This window comes from Meles meles, chromosome 8, assembly GCF_922984935.1.
Source record: "Meles meles chromosome 8, mMelMel3.1 paternal haplotype, whole genome shotgun sequence".
Lineage (NCBI taxonomy): Eukaryota > Metazoa > Chordata > Mammalia > Carnivora > Mustelidae > Meles > Meles meles.
Window position 1 is genome coordinate 18,123,543 of NC_060073.1, and position 18,711 is coordinate 18,142,253.

The following is an 18,711-nucleotide window of genomic DNA, read 5'->3' on the forward strand; positions in this document are numbered from 1 at the left end:
TTCATGTAGAGGATGTCCCTGCTCCTCAGTCTGAACATCTACTTGGTCTTCCTTCCACTCTGCAGGCATCAGGAAATTTTCAGAGAGAAAATTTCCAAGTTAATCTTTAGGCAGATCTCTCAGATTGGAGCCAAAGGTAGGAAAGGAAGATAAAAAATGTCCTCCTTTTTCTGTGGCTCTCCTCATGGTCACTGAGGCACCTGGGATCTGTCTGAGGAATGTGTCCTGCCTGCTACTGTTGGGAGAACCAGAGACTCTACATAATCCCCCAGGGTCTGTATCAGCTCCCTCATGCTCATCATTCCTAGTGCATGAGACACATCATAGAATCAGTGTCTAACTGGTACCACAGCATAATTGTTAGAGCTCAGGCTTAGAATTAGATCCTTGTATTTAAATCTAATCTCTACCAAAGATTAGTGTCTCTGATCTTGACCAATGATGCTCCCAGTGAACACTGACTTCTTTACACATAAAACAGAATTAGCAGTACCGTCCTCTTGGGATTATATAAGAATTATATAAAATACCATACTTAACAGAGTGACGTTAATTTATTACTTGTCAGTTCTCATTGTGTCCATTTTTCCTTTATTCCTACAACTTTTTCAGGGACTCCCAACTTCCCTGTCAGATTTCTTTAGTGATGACAAATCAAATTTTCATAGGAAGATTTTAAAATTATAATGTCCTATGAATCAGTATTTTCCACTTTAAATAGATCTTCTCTACTTTCTGTATGTTCACAGAGTCTAGCAACCAAAAGACTAATGGAGATTATATATATATATATATATATATATATATATATATAGTCTTTTGGTTGCTATGTAGTATATATATATATATATATATATATATATATATATACACACACACTAGTTGAGACAATTCTTGCCAGGAACACAAACAAACTGATATCTGCACAGAAAATAACAGACAGCAGTAAATCTTTGCTCTTTTTCTTGTAGAACCCTATTACAGTCCTCTGATAGGTACCACTATCAACCACTTTTTACAAATGTGGGAACTCAAGTATAAAAAGGCTAAGGAACTTGTCCAATGTCACACAGTCAGCAAATAGAAGAGCCAGCAAAATTTTTCTCTTCAGCATGATTCATATATCTATTTATTAAGATCACCTGCTCTAGCCTACATGTGTAAACCCTTGGGGCTTTAGCATTAGAATACCGTTTTTCACTGGCTTATATGTTATCCTGTGTCATCTTGCTCAATCCCCCCAGAGCTCTGTGAGATAGGTATTATTAAGGCTATTTTATAGACTCTGACTGGCTCATGCACCCATACCCCCATGAATAGAACATTCTGTGCCTTTCATCCCAGCCCCTAGGACCACTTCCTAAACACAATCATAGAGGGACTGCTAACCCAACCCATCTGTCTCTCCCTCACCTGCTTGGTCACAGATGCCATGGCCCCCAGAGAGAAATGATAAATTGACCTGGCTGCCATCTTGGTTGAAGCTGCTAATTCTAATCCTCTGGGAGCTGAGAGGTCAGAGCCTCCCTCATGCCTAATATCTATTTTTAAACTTCCTTAAAACCATCCATGAAAATATTAATAAAGATGGACCCAGGAAGACCACATAAAAATAACCAACCACACATCACAGAAGCTGTTTGGTTCTGAGTTTCCAACATAGCTGGATCCAGATTCCCAAGGACCAAAGAAAATAACTCTGGGCTGAGCACAGGCTTACTAAGAAAAAGACTTATAAGAGCTAACTGCAGCTAACTTGCCTGCTACTTCAGGGATCTTGCATTTGTTGCTGATTGTATGCTGCATGCAATCCCTAATGTTTGTGCTTTAACGAAGTATGCTATTTTCAGGGCTTTATATCAGTGTGGATCTCAGATTAGGTTGTCTTTATAATATACTTCATCTTGTCACCAAAACAAAAAAACAAAACAAGAAAAACTGGCAAATGTGAAGTACAGTGGGTTGGAGAGAGATGTCCCCCTAGTTGTTAGGCTTTCCCCCTCAATTTCTTATGAAGTCCAACTCTTTAGAAGCTAAGTAAAGAATAAGTGTCTGGTGGTGTCTGGGTGGCTCAGTGGGTTCAGCCTCTGTCTTCAGCTCAGGTCATGATCCTAGTGTACTGGGTTTGAGCCCCTCATCAGGCTCCCTGCTCAGCAGAGAGCCTGCCTCTCCTTCTCTCTCTGCCTGCTTCTCTGCTACTTCTGCCTACTTGTGATTTCTCTCTCTGTCAAATTAATAATTTTTTTTAAAATATCTTTAAAAAGAAAAAAAAAGAAGTTTCTGACCTGGGATGCTCATGCATGGCACTCATAGGAAGGTGTGACCCTAGAATCCAAAACTAAACTCAGTTAATAAACTCGATTATTTGGGAAGTCTCTCTCAGCAATAATTTTCAAGGAACTACGTGAGCAAAAGAAATAGACCTAAGATAAAAATGGTTGAACTTGCAGAGCAGTTGCTGGGAATGGGTAGTGACAGCAACCTCCATGCCAAGTGTGCTCGAAGAGAAGACACCTGTTCTGGAATGAATCTGTTACTTCTTTCTCAAAGGCATTCAGACAGGTAGGTATACTGATTTTTTTATTAGTAGGTTGTTCTGAAGGTAATACTACGGTCTCTAAGGTGAGTTAGATTTAAATAAGTGTACTTACTTTCACAGAATTTTATACATAATGACTATATTTAGTCCATTAAAAAAAGCACAGTCACTCATGAGATTATGAACCAACCCACACCAGAGATAAGAAAATAATATTACTTTTGGGGCACCTGGGTGGCTCAGTGGGTTAAGCCGCTGCCTTCGGCTTAGGTCATGATCTCAGGGTCCTGGGATCGAGTCCCGCATCGGGCTCTCTGCTCGGCGGTGAGCCTGCTTCCCTCTCTCTCTCTCACTGCCAGCCTCTCTGTCTGCTTGTGATCTCTCTCTGTCAAATAAATAAATAAAATCTTTTAAAAAAAGAGAGAGAGAGAGAGAATTACAGACCAATATCCTTGATGAACACAGATGTGAAAATTATCACCAAAATACTAGCCAGTAGGATCCAACAGTACGTTAAAAGGATTATTCACCACGATCAAGTGGGATTTAATCCTGGGCTGCAAGGTTAGCTCAATATCCACAAATCAATCAATGTGATACAATACATAGATAAAGAAAAGAATAAGACCCATATCATACTCTCAATAGATGCTGAAAAAGCATTTGACAAAGTACAACATCTTTTCTTGATCAAACTCTTCAAAGTGTAGGGATAGAGGGTACATACCTTAATATCATCAAAGTCATCTATGAAAAACCCACAGCTAATATCATTCTCAATGGAGAAAAACTGAGAGCTTTTCCGCTGAGGTCAGGAACATGACAGGGATATCCATTATCACCACTGCTATTCAATATAGTACTAGAAGTACTAGTCTCAGCAATCACACAAAAAAAAAGAAATTAAAGGTATCCAAATAGGCAAAGAAGAAGTCAAACTATCAGTCTTTGCAGATGATGTGATACTTTATGTGGAAAACCCAAAAGACTCAACTCCAAATCTGCTAGAACTTGTACAGGAATTCAGTACAGTGTCATGATATAAAATCATTGCACAGAAATCAATTGCATTTCTATATATCAACAACAAGACAGAAGAAAGAGAAATTAAGGAGTTAATCCCATTTACAATTGCACGCAAAACCATAAGATACTTAGGAATAAACCTAACCAAAGAGGCAAAGATTCTGTACTGAGAAAACTACAGAGTACTCATGAAAGAAATTGAGGAAGACACAAAGAAATGGAAAAATGTTCCATGCTCATGTATTGGAAGAACAAATATTGTGAAAATGTTTATGCCACCTAAGGCAATCTACACATTTAATGCAATCCCTATCAAAATCCCATCCATTTTTTTCAAAGAAATGAAACAAATAATCCTAAAATTTATATGGAACCAGAAAAGACCTTGAATAACCAGAGGAATATTGAAAAAGAAAGCCAAAGTTGGCGACATCACAATTCCAGACTTCAAGCTCTATTACAAAGCTGTCATCATCAAGAGAGTGTGGTAGTGGCACAAAAGCAGACACATAGATCAATGGAACAGAAGAGAGGACCCAGAAATAGACCCTCAACTCTTTGGTCAACTAATCTTTGACAAAGCAGGAAAGAATATCCAATGGAAAAAAGACAGTCTCTTCAACAAATGATGTTGGGAAAATTGGACAGCCACATGCAGAAAAATGAAACTGAACCATTTCCTTACACCACACACAAAAATAGACTCCAAATGGATGAAAGACCACAATGTGAGAAAGGAATCTATCAAAATCCTTGAGGAGAACACAGGCAGCAACCTCTTCGACATCAGCCAAAGCAAAACTTCTTCTAGGAACATCGCTAAAGGCAAGGGAAGCAAGGGCAAAAATGAACTATTGGGATTTCATCAAGATCAAAAGCTTTTGCACAGCATTGGAAACGTCAAAAAAAAAAAAAAAGACAACTGACAGAATGAGAGAAGATATTTGCAAGCGACACATCAGATAAAGGGCTAGTATTCAAAATATATAAGGAACTTCTCAAACTCAACACCCAAAGAACAAATAATCCAATCAAGAAATGGGCAGAGGACATGAACAGACATTTCTACAAAGCACATGAAAAGAACATGTGGAACATATGAAAAAGTGCTCCACATCTCTCAGCACCAGGGAAATACAAATCAATACCACAGTGAGATACCACCTCACACCAGTCAGAATGGTTAAAACTAACAAGTCAGGAAATGACAGATGCTGACGAGGATGTGGAGAAAGGGTAACCCTCCTACACTGTTGGTGGGAATGCGAGCTGGTGCAACCACTCTGGAAAACAGCATTGAGGTTCATCAAAAAGTTGAAAATAGAGATACACTATGACCCAGCAATCATGCTACTGGGTATTTACCCTAAAGATACAAATGCAGTGATCCGAAGGGGCATGTGCACCTGAATGTTTATAGCAACAATGTCCACAATAGGCAAACTATGGAAAGAACCTAGATGTTCATCAGCAGATGAATGGAACAAGAGGTGATATAGATACGGGGGACAAGATGGTGGGGAAGTAGGAGGAGGTGCCATTTCAACCTGTACCCTAAAGTGAGATGATTACCTACCAAAGAACTCCGATCACCCATAAAATCAGCCTGAGAGCAGAATTATACAAGTCAGGAGCTCTACAGGGACAGAAGACTCCAGTGGGCAGGTAAAGCGGAGTGGAAACGTTAGTCTGATATTGGAAGATAAACAAAAGGGGGAGGGAGCCACCAGAGGAAACCTATTGGAAAGTAATACCCCAATTCGAGAGTGCCCTGCGACTGGGGACCAGCATTAACTTGCAGTCTGGTTTAAAGCACTCAAAAAGAGCAAAGGATCAAGGGGGGAAATATTGGGAATCGGGGCGGTTAGGGACAGGGGCTTAAGTCCCCAGACCCAGGACAGCCTCCTCTGGCACTGAGCCAGAGAGAGTGTTGTGGAGAAACCAGGTCTCGGTCCCTGAGCCGCCAGCGTGCCTGAGAATGCATGGGGTCCAGCTCTAGTGAGGGGCTGGGAGCCCCACAAGATGGCAGAAAGCTGTGCCCTGCCATCAGAGCCTGAGGCATTCGAGCCCCACACCCTCCCTTGAGAGAGGTGCGGGCAGGCACCACCAGCCCTTGCTCTTAGACCCGCGCTGCGCCCTGAGAGCCTGAGAAGCGCACGCCCCACACCCTCCCATGGGAGAGTGCGCACAAGCGCCAGCCGGGAGCTCTCCGACCCAGAAAGACCAGGAACTCCCAGCCAGGGCCAGCAGGAAAATCTCAGTGTGCGATCGCTGCTTGGAACCTCTCTGGCGGTCTGGAGCTACCCAGACAGCCGCCGCTGCCATGGTTTTGGATACAAGCTGGAGATCCTGCATCCCCAGGGACCACAACTCAGAACCCACTCTGCCAGCAGCCAAGGGGAAATTTATGTGCACTCAAACACCCACAGGGGAGCAGACTGAGGCTTCTCTCTGAGAGGGAGGTCAGGGTGCAGTTTGCTTCCTCTAAACCTCCAAAAACCATCAAAAGCTGTCAAGGCCAACATGAAAAAGTGCTCCACGTCACTCGGCATCAGGGAAATACAAATCAAAACCACAATGAGATATCACCTCACACCAGTCAGAATGGCTAAAATGAACAAGTCAGGAAATGACAGATGCTGGCGAGGATGTGGAGAAAGGGGAACCCTCCTCCACTGTTGGTGGGAATGCAAGCTGGTGCAACCACTCTGGAAAACAGCATGGAGGTTCCTCAAAATGTTGAAAATAGAACTACCCTATGACCCAGCAATTGCACTACTGGGTATTTACCCTAAAGATACAAACATAGTGATCCGAAGGGGCACGTGTACCCGAATGTTTATAGCAGCAATGTCTACAATAGCCAGACTATGGAAAGAACCTAGATGTCCATCAACAGATGAATGGATAAAGAAGATGTGGTATATATACACAATGGAATACTATGCAGCCATCAAAAGAAATGAAATCTTGCCATTTGCGACAACGTGGATGGAACTAGAGCGTATCATGCTTAGTGAAATAAGTCAATCGGAGAAAGACAACTATCATATGATCTCCCTGATATGAGGACATGGAGAAGCAACATGGGGGGGTAGGAGATAGGAGAAGAATAAATGAAACAAGATGGGATTGGGAGGGAGACAAACCATAAATGACTCTTAATCTCACAAAACAAACTGGGGGTTGCTGCGAGGAGGTGGGATTGGGGGAGGGGGAGCGGGCTATGGACATTGGGGAGGGGAAGCGAACCATAAGAGACTATGAACTCTGAAAAACAACCTGAGGGTTTTGAAGGGTCAGGGGTGGGAGGTTGGGGGAACAGGTGGTGGGTAATGGAGAAGGCACGTTTTGCATGGAGCACTGGGTGTTGTGCAAAAAGAATGAATACTGTTACGCTGAAAAAATAATAAAATGAGAAAAAAAAAAAAAAAAAAAAAGCTGTCAAGGCCAGAGAAAACAGATGAACAAACATAAAAACCTTCAGAGAACAAAAGCCTAAAAAAAACCGGTCTCCTCAGAGCCCACCCCCTTGAGGGGGGCGGGAGGACTTAACTCAGGGAACATCATTGAGTGAAAACCCACCTGGCAGGCCCCTCCCCCAGAAAACCAACCAAGAAACGGGAAGAAAAAAAAAAAAAAAAAGACAAGAGAACAACCACCACTACTTCATAGATACAACTTTTATTTTTAAATCGTTCCCACTATTCTGGTTCATTTTTTTTTTAATTAATTTATTTTTATTTGCTCATTTACATTTTTTTATATAGATAATTTTTAACCTATTTACAATCACAGTGAGATGTCCAGTACATCAAATTCCTTAATAACCTTCTAACCTGAACTTTTTGATACATACACCTGTGTTTTTCTTTTGCTTTTCTATTTTTTAAATTTTTTTTAAATTTTAGTTCGGTTTACTCTAGTTTATTCTTTTTTTATTTTTATTTTCTAATATTCATATAGAGTTAAACATCAAGATAATCCCCTTTCCCCAATCAATGCTAACCCTATAGGTAAACCAATTTTTAATCCCCCTTAGGAAAGTTGATTCCTTTAACAAAGACATCAAGATACACCCAGGAAGAATCAAAATAATCTTCCTCGCCCACACTGAGAATTTATAATCACTCTCCCAACTTTTTCTTCTGCTAGTGTTTCTGTGTTTTTGTGTTTGTACTGATAGTATATAAATCTTATACTTGGGGTTCTTTTTGACGAGGTTCTTCCTGTTTTGTTTTGGTTTTTTTTTTTTTTTTTTTTTTGCTTTTATATATATACTTTTTTTTTTCCTCTTGGCATATACTTTTATCAGGGTTTTTTTTGTTTGTTTGTCTGTTTCTGTTTGTATACTTCATAAATCTTAACTTGGGGCCCATTTGGGCTGAGCTTTCTCTTTTATCTTCCCTTTTTTCCTGTCTCACTCTCTTTTTTTTTTTTCTTTTTCTTTTCTTTTCTCTCTCATCTGGGTGGGGAATACTGATTGCTCAGAAGCGTTCCAGGGTGCACCTTGACTGCACCATGGTTGATACATCCAGCTACATCCAATCAGTCATCTCTCACCAAAATGACTAGGAGGAAGAATGCCCAACAGAAGAAAAATACAGAGGATAGGCCTTCTAAAACAGAGCTAATGGCTATCGACATAGACAATATGTCGGAAAGGGAAATCCGGCTAACAATTATCCAGGCAATAGCTAGACTGGAGAAAGCCATGGATGACTAAACAGAATTGATTAGGGCAGAACTGAAAGCCACCAGGGATGATGTTCAAAATGCTCTCAATGAATTCCAATCTAATCTAAATTCTCTAAAATTAGGGTAACTGAGACAGAAGATAGAATTCGTGATCTGGAGGACAAACAGAGAAAAAGGATCAGGAGGAAGCCTGGAACAAACAGCTCAGAAGCCACGAAAACAGAATCAGGGGGAAAAAATGATGCCATGAAACATTCCAACATCAGAATTATTGGAATCCCTGAAGCAGAGGAGAAAGTAAGACGTCTAGAAGATATAGTGGAACAAGTTGTCTATGAAAATTTTCCTAATCTCATGAATGGAACCAGCGTTCATGTACTAGAGGCAGAACGGTTCTCCCTGAAGATAATAGATTCTGGAAAGTCCTCGAGGCACCTCATAGTAAGAATGAAGAATTATAACTGTATGCAAACCCTCTTGAAAGCAGCTAGGACAAAGAAGCTCCTTACATACAGAGGAAAGCCTATTAGAACGTCAGACCTGTCCACAGAGACCTGGCAAGCCATGAACGGCTGGCAAAATATATTCAGGGCACTAAATGAGAAGAACATGCAGCCAAGAATACTTTACCCAGCAATACTGACATTCAAAATGGATGGAGAGATAAAGAGTTTCCAAGACCGGCAAGGCTTCAAAGACAATGCAACCACCAAGTTGACACTGCAGGAAATATTAAGGGGGTTTCTATAAAAGACAAAAAATCCTAAGAATATAATTGAACAGAAATATAGAGACAGGGTGCCTGGGTGGCTCAGTCGGTTAAAGCTTCTGCCTTCGGCTCAGGTCATGATCCCAGGGTCCTGGGATCGAGCCCCACATCGGGCTCTCTGCTCCGCAGGGAGCCTGCTTCCTCCTCTCTCTCTGCCTGCCTCTCTGCCTAGTTGTGATTTCTCTCTGTCAAATAAATAAAATATTTTAAAAAAAGAAATATAGAGACAATCTACAGACAGAAAGACTTCAAAGGTAACACGATGTCAATAAAAACCTATCTCTCAATAATCACTCTCAATGTGAATGACCTAATGTGCCCATAAAATGACACACGGTTGCAGATTGGATAAAACGACAGGACCCATCCATATGTTGTCTATAAGAGACCAATTTTGAACCTAAGGATACACCCAGATAGAAAGTGAAGGGATGGAGAAGCATCTTTCATGCCAATGGGCCTCAAAAGAAGGCTGGGGTAGCGACTCTCATATCAGAAAAATTAGATTTTAAACTAAAGTGTGTAGTCAGAGATACAGAAGGACACTACATAATTCTTAAAGGGACTATCTACCAAGATGATCTAACAATTGTAAATATCTATGCCCCCAATATGGGAGCACTCAATTACATAAGAAAACTATTAATCAAGATAAAGAGTCTGGGGCACCTGGGTGGCTAAGTGGGTTAAGCCTCTGCCTTCAGCTCAGGTCATGATCTCAGGGTCCTGGGATTGAGCCCCACATCAGGCTCTCTGCTTGGCGGGGAGCCTGCTTCCTCCTCTCTCTCTGCCTGCCTCTCTGCTTACTCGTGATCTCTCTCTGTCAAATAAATAAATAAATCTTTAAAAAAAAAGATAAAGAGTCATATTGATATGAACACATTAATAGTAGGAGATCTTAACACACTTCTCTCAGTAATAGACAGGTCATCCAAGCAGAAAATCAATAAAGAAACAAGAGCATTGAATGACACATTGGACCAGATGGACCTCATAGATATATACAGAACATTCCACTCTAAAACAACAGGATACTCATTCTTCTCAAGTGCACATGGAACCTTCTCCAGAATAGACCACATACTGGGTCACAAATCAGGACTCAACCGATACCAAAAGACTGACAGTATTCCCTGCATATTCTCAGATCACAATGCTTTGAAACTGGAGCTCAATCACAAGGAAAAGTTCAGAAGGAACTCAAACACCTGGAATCTAAAGACCAACTTGCTTAAGAATGGTTGGATCAACAAGGAGATCAAAGAAGAACTTAAACAATTCATGAAAACCAATGAGGATGAAGACACTTCAATCCAAAACCTATGGGATACAGCAAAGGCATTTCTAAGGGGGAAATATATAGCCATCCATGCCTCCCTCAAAAAAATTGAAAAATTCCAGAATACACCATCTCCTCTACACCTTAAAGAACTGGAGAATCAACAACAAATCAAAGCAATTCCATGCATAAGAAGGGAAATAATCGAGATTAGAGCAGAGATCAATGAGGTAGAAACCAGAGATACAGTAGAACGTATCAATGAAACTAGAAGCTGGTTTTTTTTAAAGAATCAATGAGATTGATAAACCATTGACCACACTAATCCAAAATAACAGAGAGAAAGCCCAAATTAATAAAATTATGAATGAAAAGGGAGAGATCACAACTAACACCAAGGAAGTAGAAACAATCATCAGAAATTATTACCAACACTTATATACCAATTAGCTAAACAACCTAGATGATATAGATGCATTCCTGGAGAACTATAAACCCCCAAAATTGAACCAGGAAGAAATTGACAACCTGAATAGACCAATATCCAGTAAGAAGATTGAAGCAGTGATCAAAAACCTCCCAAAAAACAAGAGCCCAGGACCTGACGGATTCCCTGGAGAATTTTACCAAACTTTCAAAGAAGAAATAAAACCAATTCTCCTGAAGCTGTTTCAAAAAATTGAAGCAGAAGGACAACTTCCAGACTCTTTTTATGAAGCCAGCATTACCCTGATCCCCAAACCAGGCAAAGACCCTACCAAAAAGGAGAATTTCAGACCAATATCACTGATGAATATGGATGCTAAGATTCTCAACAAGATCCTAGCAAACAGGATCCAGCAGCACATTAAGAAGATTATCCACCATGACCATGTGGGATTCATCCCTGGGTTACAATGATGGTTCAACATTCGCAAATCAATCAATGTGGTAGAACAAATCAATAAGAGAAGAGAGAAGAACCACATAGTCCTCTCATGATGCAGAAAAAGCATTTGACAAAATCCAGCATCCATTCCTGATTAAAACGGTTCAAAGTATAGGGATAGAGGGAACATTCCTGAACTCCATAAAATCTATCTATGAAAGATCCACAGCAAATATCATCCTCAATGGGAAAAAGTTTGTAGCCTTCCCGTTGATATCAGGAACACGACAAGGATGCCCACTCTCACCACTTTTGTTCAACATAGTATTAGAAGTCCTAACAACAGCAATCAGACAACAAAGAGAAATAAAAGGTATCCATATTGGCAATGAAGAAGTCAAACTCTCTCTCTTCGCAGATGACATGAATCTTTATATGGAAAACCCCAAACACTCCACCCCCAAACTACTAGAACACATACAGCAATTCAGTAACATGGCAGGATACAAAGTCAATGTACAGAAATCAGTGGTTTCTTATACACTAACAATGAAAATACAGAAAGGGAAATTAGAGAATCAATTCCATTTACTATAGCACCAAGAACCATAAGATACCTGGGAATAAACCTAACCAAAGAGGTAAAGGATCTACAAGTACCCAAGGAACTACAGAACATTCATGAAAGAAAGAAGAAGACAAAAAAAGATGGAAGACCATTCCATGCTCTTGGATCGGAAGAATAAACATTTTTTAAATGTCTATACTGCCTAGAGCAATCTATACTTTTAATGCCATTCTGATCAAAATTCCACCGGTATTTTTCAAAGAGCTGGAACAAATAATCCTTTTTTTTTAAAGATTTTATTTATTTATTTGACAGAGAGAGATCACAAGTAGGCAGAGAGGCAGGTAGAGAGAGTGAGAGGGAAGCAGGCTCCCTGCCGAGCAGAGAGCCCAATGCGGGACTCGATCCCAGGACCCTGAGATCATGACCTGAGCCCAAGGCAGCGGCTTAAACCACTGAGCCACCCAGGCGCCCCTGGAACAAATAATCCTAAAATTTGTATGGAATCAGAAGAGACCCCGAATTGCTAAGGAAATGTTGAAAAACAAAAACAAAACTGGTGGCATCACGTTACCTGATTTCAAGCTTCACTACAAAGCTGTGATCACCAAGACAGCGTGGTACTGGCATAAAAACACACACATAGACCAGTGGAACAGAGTGGAGAGCCCATATATGGACCCTCAACTCTCTGGTGAAATAATCTTCGACAAAACAGGAAAAAATATACAGTGGAAAAAAGACAGTCTCTTCAATATATAGTGCTGGGAAAACTGACCAACTATGTGTAGAAGAATGAAACTTGACTATTCTTTTACACCGTACACAAAGATAAACTCAAAATGGATAAAAGACCTCAAAGTGAGACAGGAATCCATCAGAATCCTAGAGGAGAACATAGGCAGTAACCTCTTCGATATCGGCCACAGCCACTTCTTTCAAGATATGTCTCCAAAGGCAAAGGAAACAAAAGCAAAAATGAACTTTTGGGACTTCTGCCATATGAGTCTCCATTGTCACAACTATTAAAAATGTCAGTCTCCCACAATGACATAGCACATAACCTGAAAACTGGCATTTCTATTCTCAGGACAACTCTAAACTTAGAACAGTGACATGTTCAGAGAGAAATCCATCCTCTGAACTCTGACCACCCCCATCCTGTGCCAGGCTCAACAACGTCGAAATGAGCAACAAAGCCCTATCAGGAAGCTTTCCTACTTGTCTTAACAAAATCGCACCCTAAACTATAGCCACAGACACATGTCTCACCAAAGCACACCCCCATTTCTAAAACTGGCCTCTAATGATGTTTGTGAGTGCCAAGTGGGGGAAAGCAAAAATCTGTGGCTGAGGCTTCCAGTAAAGATTCCAACAGGACCAATTACTAATCCTCTGAGGACTTAAGAGGTCAATGCATTAGCAAATCCTGCACTTCGTGAAAGTCTATTTAAATAATTCTCTAGAGTCTATGAAGAAAGAATTACAGGACATTTAAGTAAATGACAGAGGCAGAGCATGTACCAACAAGCTTAAGATTCATAGAGGAGACGTGCTCTCAATCTTAGCAGGTTAAAAGTGGGAATAAAAAGAATTCTCTCCACACTACTCTTGGACTTGCTGGGAAACAAAAATTTGGCAAGATTTGAAAAAATATAGGTATCCAATCAAGCGGTTGCACTTCTAAGTTATAGTTCTATATACTAGTTTTTTCTGATGAAGCTTTTTCTTTATTCCATTATTCTTACTTTAGATTGAATGTACTTCTGATCTCCGAAAAATATATGTATTATGAAGATGTGTTTATACTTTCAAAGGAGACCAAGAAAGTAAGTAGAAATTAAATCCTAAAGTATTGAAGTTTCCTAAATAAAACAGCTCATTTTCTGGGTAAATTCAGACTGATAATGGGAACTAAAATGACCAAGACTGGGAGAGTTCTCAGAAGGAGAATTCAAGTGACCCACTTGTAAGTTCATAAAGTATATTTGCAGCTGTGGGGCTATGCTCTCAGGGAAAGAAAACAATGACTGTATTGTAAAAACACTGGAATCCACAACCAAATAGATCCAGGTCAGTAATAACTCAATATTTTTCCACAAATTTTAAACAGATTAACTTAATTTTTCCAAATTACCTTTACTGAATAGTTTTTATAGCTAGAGTCTATGAAGTTAACTTTTTCTCTAAAATGAATTTGAACATGATGACATGAAAATACCAGTAAAACGTGATCTGTAATGCTGCCACACAAGATGCTGTTGAGAATGACTAAGGTCACTTTTTTTAAATTATGGGTAATATATATGTGGAAGAAGTAGATTGCTTTGGTAGGTTTCTATATGTGATTATTTCAAGTTGGTTCCCCTTTTCATGACTTACATTGCCACTGAAGTTAGAATTAGTGGAGTAAATCTATTAGGGATGATGAAGCAAATAGTTCCCACCTATAGCAGCCATGATAGAGAAGGAACTAAAGAGACTGAGCTTTCTGGAAAACAAAAGATACTTTCCTCACTTTTATTTCTTTAATACTTTATTTATTTATTTGAGAGAGAGAGCAAAGCACGGTGAAGGGCAGAAGGAGAAGTAGACTCCCTGCTAAGCAGGGACCCCAATGCTGGACTCAATCCAAAGACTCAGTCCTGGGACTTCAGGATCGTGACTTGACTGACTGAGCCACCCAGGCACCCCTCTTCACCTTTACTGAAGCTGAAAGGTCATGATGCTGACTGCTGACTTCTGTGTCCAGAAACTTTTTAGGAAAATAAATTGTTGCATTTTTCAGCAGGGATAGGGAAAGGAGAAAGAGAAGGGTAGAATGAATTAAATATCCTATGATCATATGTAACATGTACTCACTATTGAAAATCCCTGTACATATCATTCAAAAAAAGAATATATTCTTGTATATATTCAATTTTTCAACCAGTCAGCAATGAAATTTTCAAGTTCACCTTAAACGATTAAACTTAGTGTCAAAAATTTATATTATCTTAGATAACATTTTTCCCAAAACAATAGGAAATTCGGGGAAACTTCCTGACTCATTGTCAGGGAAATTCCTGACAATTTCAATTGTAAAATATGACTAGGATTATTAATTATTATTATGAATAATAATTATTAATCTATTTCAGAGGTGGGATATGGGTGACAGGAAGCTCCCAAATGTCTTAATGTTAATGCCTTGCTAGAGGGAAAAACAACCTTAACTTGACAAAAGGAAAGCCTCCAGGATCCTCTGAGTCTTTAACATAGGAAAATCTTTTTGAAACCTCCTTTTTCCTTACCTCCCCCAACTCCCAAGTATACAAGCAGCCAACCCCTCACAACCCTGGTGCAACAGTTCTTTCTGCACACAGGTCATGTGCCCGTGCTTTAATAAAACCACCTTTTCTGCACCAGACCATAATTCTATGTGACGAAAGACCAGTTACACAGAAAATTAACTTAAGAACTACTGAGGACTTTTCAGGGAACTTTGGACCGTTTCCATATCTGCATCCAAAGATGTGAGAAGAGTGAGTGTGTATCAGTCTGATAGAGTCAGATACAATATCCAGGGCAGTGGAGTGAATGCAGCTCAAAGAGCTGTTATAAAGATGGGCCCTTAGCATCCTGAAGGGAAAACATACCATCTGCAGGTCTGTTTCTCAGTGTGCATGTGCATTCATTTGACAGAAAGGAATCCTAGCTCAAAAAGCACTGCTGCTGTAGATATAGGAAGGATAGCACTTTCCAGTCTGCTTTACATTTCACCTTTTAAAGAATACTGTGTTGATATACGCATAAATATTCATGTCAATGGGCAACTATAACCTCAGAATAATTGCTGTTGATGAAATCTGTACCAAAATCAGAGGGGAAAGAGACATCCATAAGATTTTAGAGCCAGAGCTTTGAAGTCACTCAGGATTCAACCGTTATAATACCACTTTGCTTTTATTCTGGTGTTTGAAACATATTGTCATTGTGAAATTTAGACGAGTAAGAGAAAATTAACCTCTATCTACCTCTATCTATTCTCTTTTATAACAGTCTCCTATCTACCTCTATCTATTCTCTTTTATAACAGTTTCCAAAGTGGTTGAGGTGGGTAGAAAGTGTGGCTCCAGCAACCCCAGAGGCCAGGACTAAAGAGGTGATAGAAGATTTCACTGTTGAATTCAAAATACTACTCTGAAATTCTGTGATCTTTCCAGATGGACCCTAGGCTCAGAACTCAAGCTGACTTTATCGAAAGGAAGAGCAATGTGACAGAATTCATTCTGCTGGGCCTGACCCAGAATCCAGAACTGCAGAAATTCCTATTTGCTGTGCTTTTAATCACCTACTTGATCACACTCGCAGGTAACCTCCTCATCTCCATCACCATCTTCATCAGTCCAGCCCTGGGATCTCCCATGTACTTCTTTCTGTCCTATTTATCCATTATAGATGGTTTCTACTCCTCATCCATAGCACCCAAAATGATCTTTGACCTGCTCTCTGATAAGAACACCATATCCTTCAATGGCTGCATGACTCAGCTCTTTGCTGAACATTTCTTTGCAGGAGCTGAGATCATCTTATTAATTGCCATGGCCTATGACCGCTATGTAGCCATCTGTAAGCCCTTGCATTACATGACCATCATGAGCCGATTTGTCTGTGCTCTCTTGGTGGGAATGGCTGTGATTTTAGGCTTTATTCATGCAGGGATCCAGGTATTGTTCATGGTCCAGTTACCTTTCTGTGGCCCCAATGTTATTGACCATTTTATGTGTGATTTAATACCTCTCCTGGAACTAGCCTGTTCAGATACTCACACTTTGGGGCCCCTGATTGCTGCCAACAGCGGGTCACTATGTCTGCTCATTTTTTCTATGCTGGTTGCTTCTTACGTAGTCATCCTGCGCTCCCTGAGGACTAAAAGCTCTGAAGGGCGTCGCAAAGCCCTGTCTACCTGTACTTCTCATGTCACTGTTGTCATCTTGTTCTTTGTACCTTGTTCATTCCTGTACCTGAGACCCATGACCTCCTTCCCTGCTGACAAAACTGTGACTGTGTTTTGTACCCTAGTTACTCCCATGTTGAACCCATTAATCTACACCCTCAGAAATGCAGAAGTGAAAAATGTCATGAAGAAACTCTGGGGGCAAATAAAGAAAATTGGTGATAATGAACCTTGGGATTAGAGTATTTACATAAAAATATCTGGTGAAAATTTAGAGAGATTTATTCCCCTTCTTACTTGATTAATGTGGGACAGTCAATTATCCTGCTTGGATCGCTTTTCTTCAGGATCATATATTTTGTGGGCAGGGTCAACATATCCATCCAGGAAGAGTAGGCACAGTGCCTAGAGCCCACAATAATTCTAGGATCCCTGTAAATGCTTAATTTCTTTTAAAATAAGAATAAAAAATAAGTATAATCCAAATACAATGTGGAGTATGTCATCGTTATACCAATGCATTCATAAAATATGATCTTTAATAATTTTAATGGAGAAGGACTCATGAGGACAAAGTAGCACAGGGCCACAGAAGTCATAATGTTGCCCTGATTGTTGGTATTAAATGGTTCTGCAGCAATATTTTCAATACTCACTACACCCTGCAGTATAGCTAGAATGAAGTTTTATTTTATAAGAGGAAAAGTTCTATATATGCAATAATATATAGAAAGCCAGTGAGCCTTCAAGTATTTCCACCCAAATATACTTTTTCTTATCTTCCTGAATTTGATAGTTTAATAAATATTCCTGCACCACAGCAGTAAAGAATTCCTTACTTCTCACAGTCCCAATAAGAAAACACTTGCACACGCAGGTACATTTTAAAGCTTACATTACCACTATTCCCTGGAGTGTGCAATTGTGTACAGAAGAATTAGAGGCAGAATTGGCTGATGCAAAAGAAATATAACTGATCAAGTTTGTAGAGTTAAGTCAGAAAACAACTGCATGTTAAAGTTGTGTTTTAAATAGAATATTACTCAACCATCAGAAAGGGTTGAATACCCAACTTTTGCATCAACATGGATGGGACTGCAGGAGATTATGCTGAGTGAAATAAGTCAAGCAGAGAAAGCCAATTATCACATGGTTTCACTTACTTGTGGAACATAAGGAATAACATGGAGGATATTAGAAGGAAAGGAATAGTGAAGGGAGGAGCCAGAGGGGGGGACCAACCATGACAGACTGTGGATGCCAAGAAACAATCTGAGGGGTGGAGAGTGGGGGATGGGTGAGCCTGGTGGTGGGTATTTAGGAGAGCATGTATTGCATGGAGCACTGGGTGTTATATGTAAACAATCAATCTTGAAAAAGCTAATGATGTATTGTATGGTGACTAATATAATACAATACAATAAATAAATTAAAAAGTTGCATTTTAGACATGGACAAAGGAACAGTCTGAACAGCTGGGACAGGAAATTACCAGTGACATTGGAATAAGTCTGTGTCACAAAACTGAACAACAATGACCACAGATCTGAATTACAGAAAAGAATTCATAACATTTGTATAAGGAAATTCAAGGATAATTCAGAAATAGATGCTTTGAAGTCAGAGATTAAAAGCTTTGGATCAACCAGATTTGATTACTCATCTTGTCTCCTGTATTAATTACCCTTGTCAATGTAACCATTGTGCTTCATCTCTCTACTGATTTTTTTACACCTGTAAAATGGAAATAGCATTGCATACTCTCTGGTTGTAAGAATTAAATGATTTAGATTGAAAAATAGGAGTCAGCTAAAAACTAGTGAAATTGCTCAGATATGGTGACTGCTTTCAGAGATGTCACCAGCACAGAAAGTAAGCCAGGGTCAACGGTTGCTGACAAGAGGAGCCCAAGAACACCACTACCAACCATCATTCACTAACCATGATCACAGGAGGACCAAACATCTATGCCAGCCTCACTGTACTTCAAATGTCATAAAAGGCCTCTGTATATGAGTAGGGACA

General features: G+C 39.8%; 1 protein-coding gene across 1 annotated transcript; it reads left to right on the plus strand.

Moving 5' to 3' along the window:
- Nucleotides 1-2,434: 2,434 nt before the first annotated feature.
- Nucleotides 2,435-16,927, plus strand: LOC123948654 (olfactory receptor 4C45-like). The gene is made up of 3 exons (XM_046015843.1): nt 2,435-2,562; nt 13,501-13,576; nt 15,953-16,927. The coding sequence occupies exons 1-3, from the start codon at nt 2,435-2,437 to the stop codon at nt 16,925-16,927; spliced, it is 1,179 nt and encodes a 392-aa protein (XP_045871799.1).
- The last annotated feature ends 1,784 nt before the right edge of the window (nt 16,928-18,711 follow it).

Excerpts from the sequence above, each read along its gene's own strand:
- LOC123948654 (XM_046015843.1), top strand. The coding sequence starts at position 2,435 with ATGGTTGAACTTGCAGAGCAGTTGCTGGGAATGGGTAGTGACAGCAAC. Across the intron at positions 2,563-13,500 it reads TCTCAAAGGCATTCAGACAG|ATTGAATGTACTTCTGATCT; the intron begins GTAGGTATACTG and ends TTCTTACTTTAG. Across the intron at positions 13,577-15,952 it reads TTTCAAAGGAGACCAAGAAA|ATGGACCCTAGGCTCAGAAC; the intron begins GTAAGTAGAAAT and ends TGATCTTTCCAG.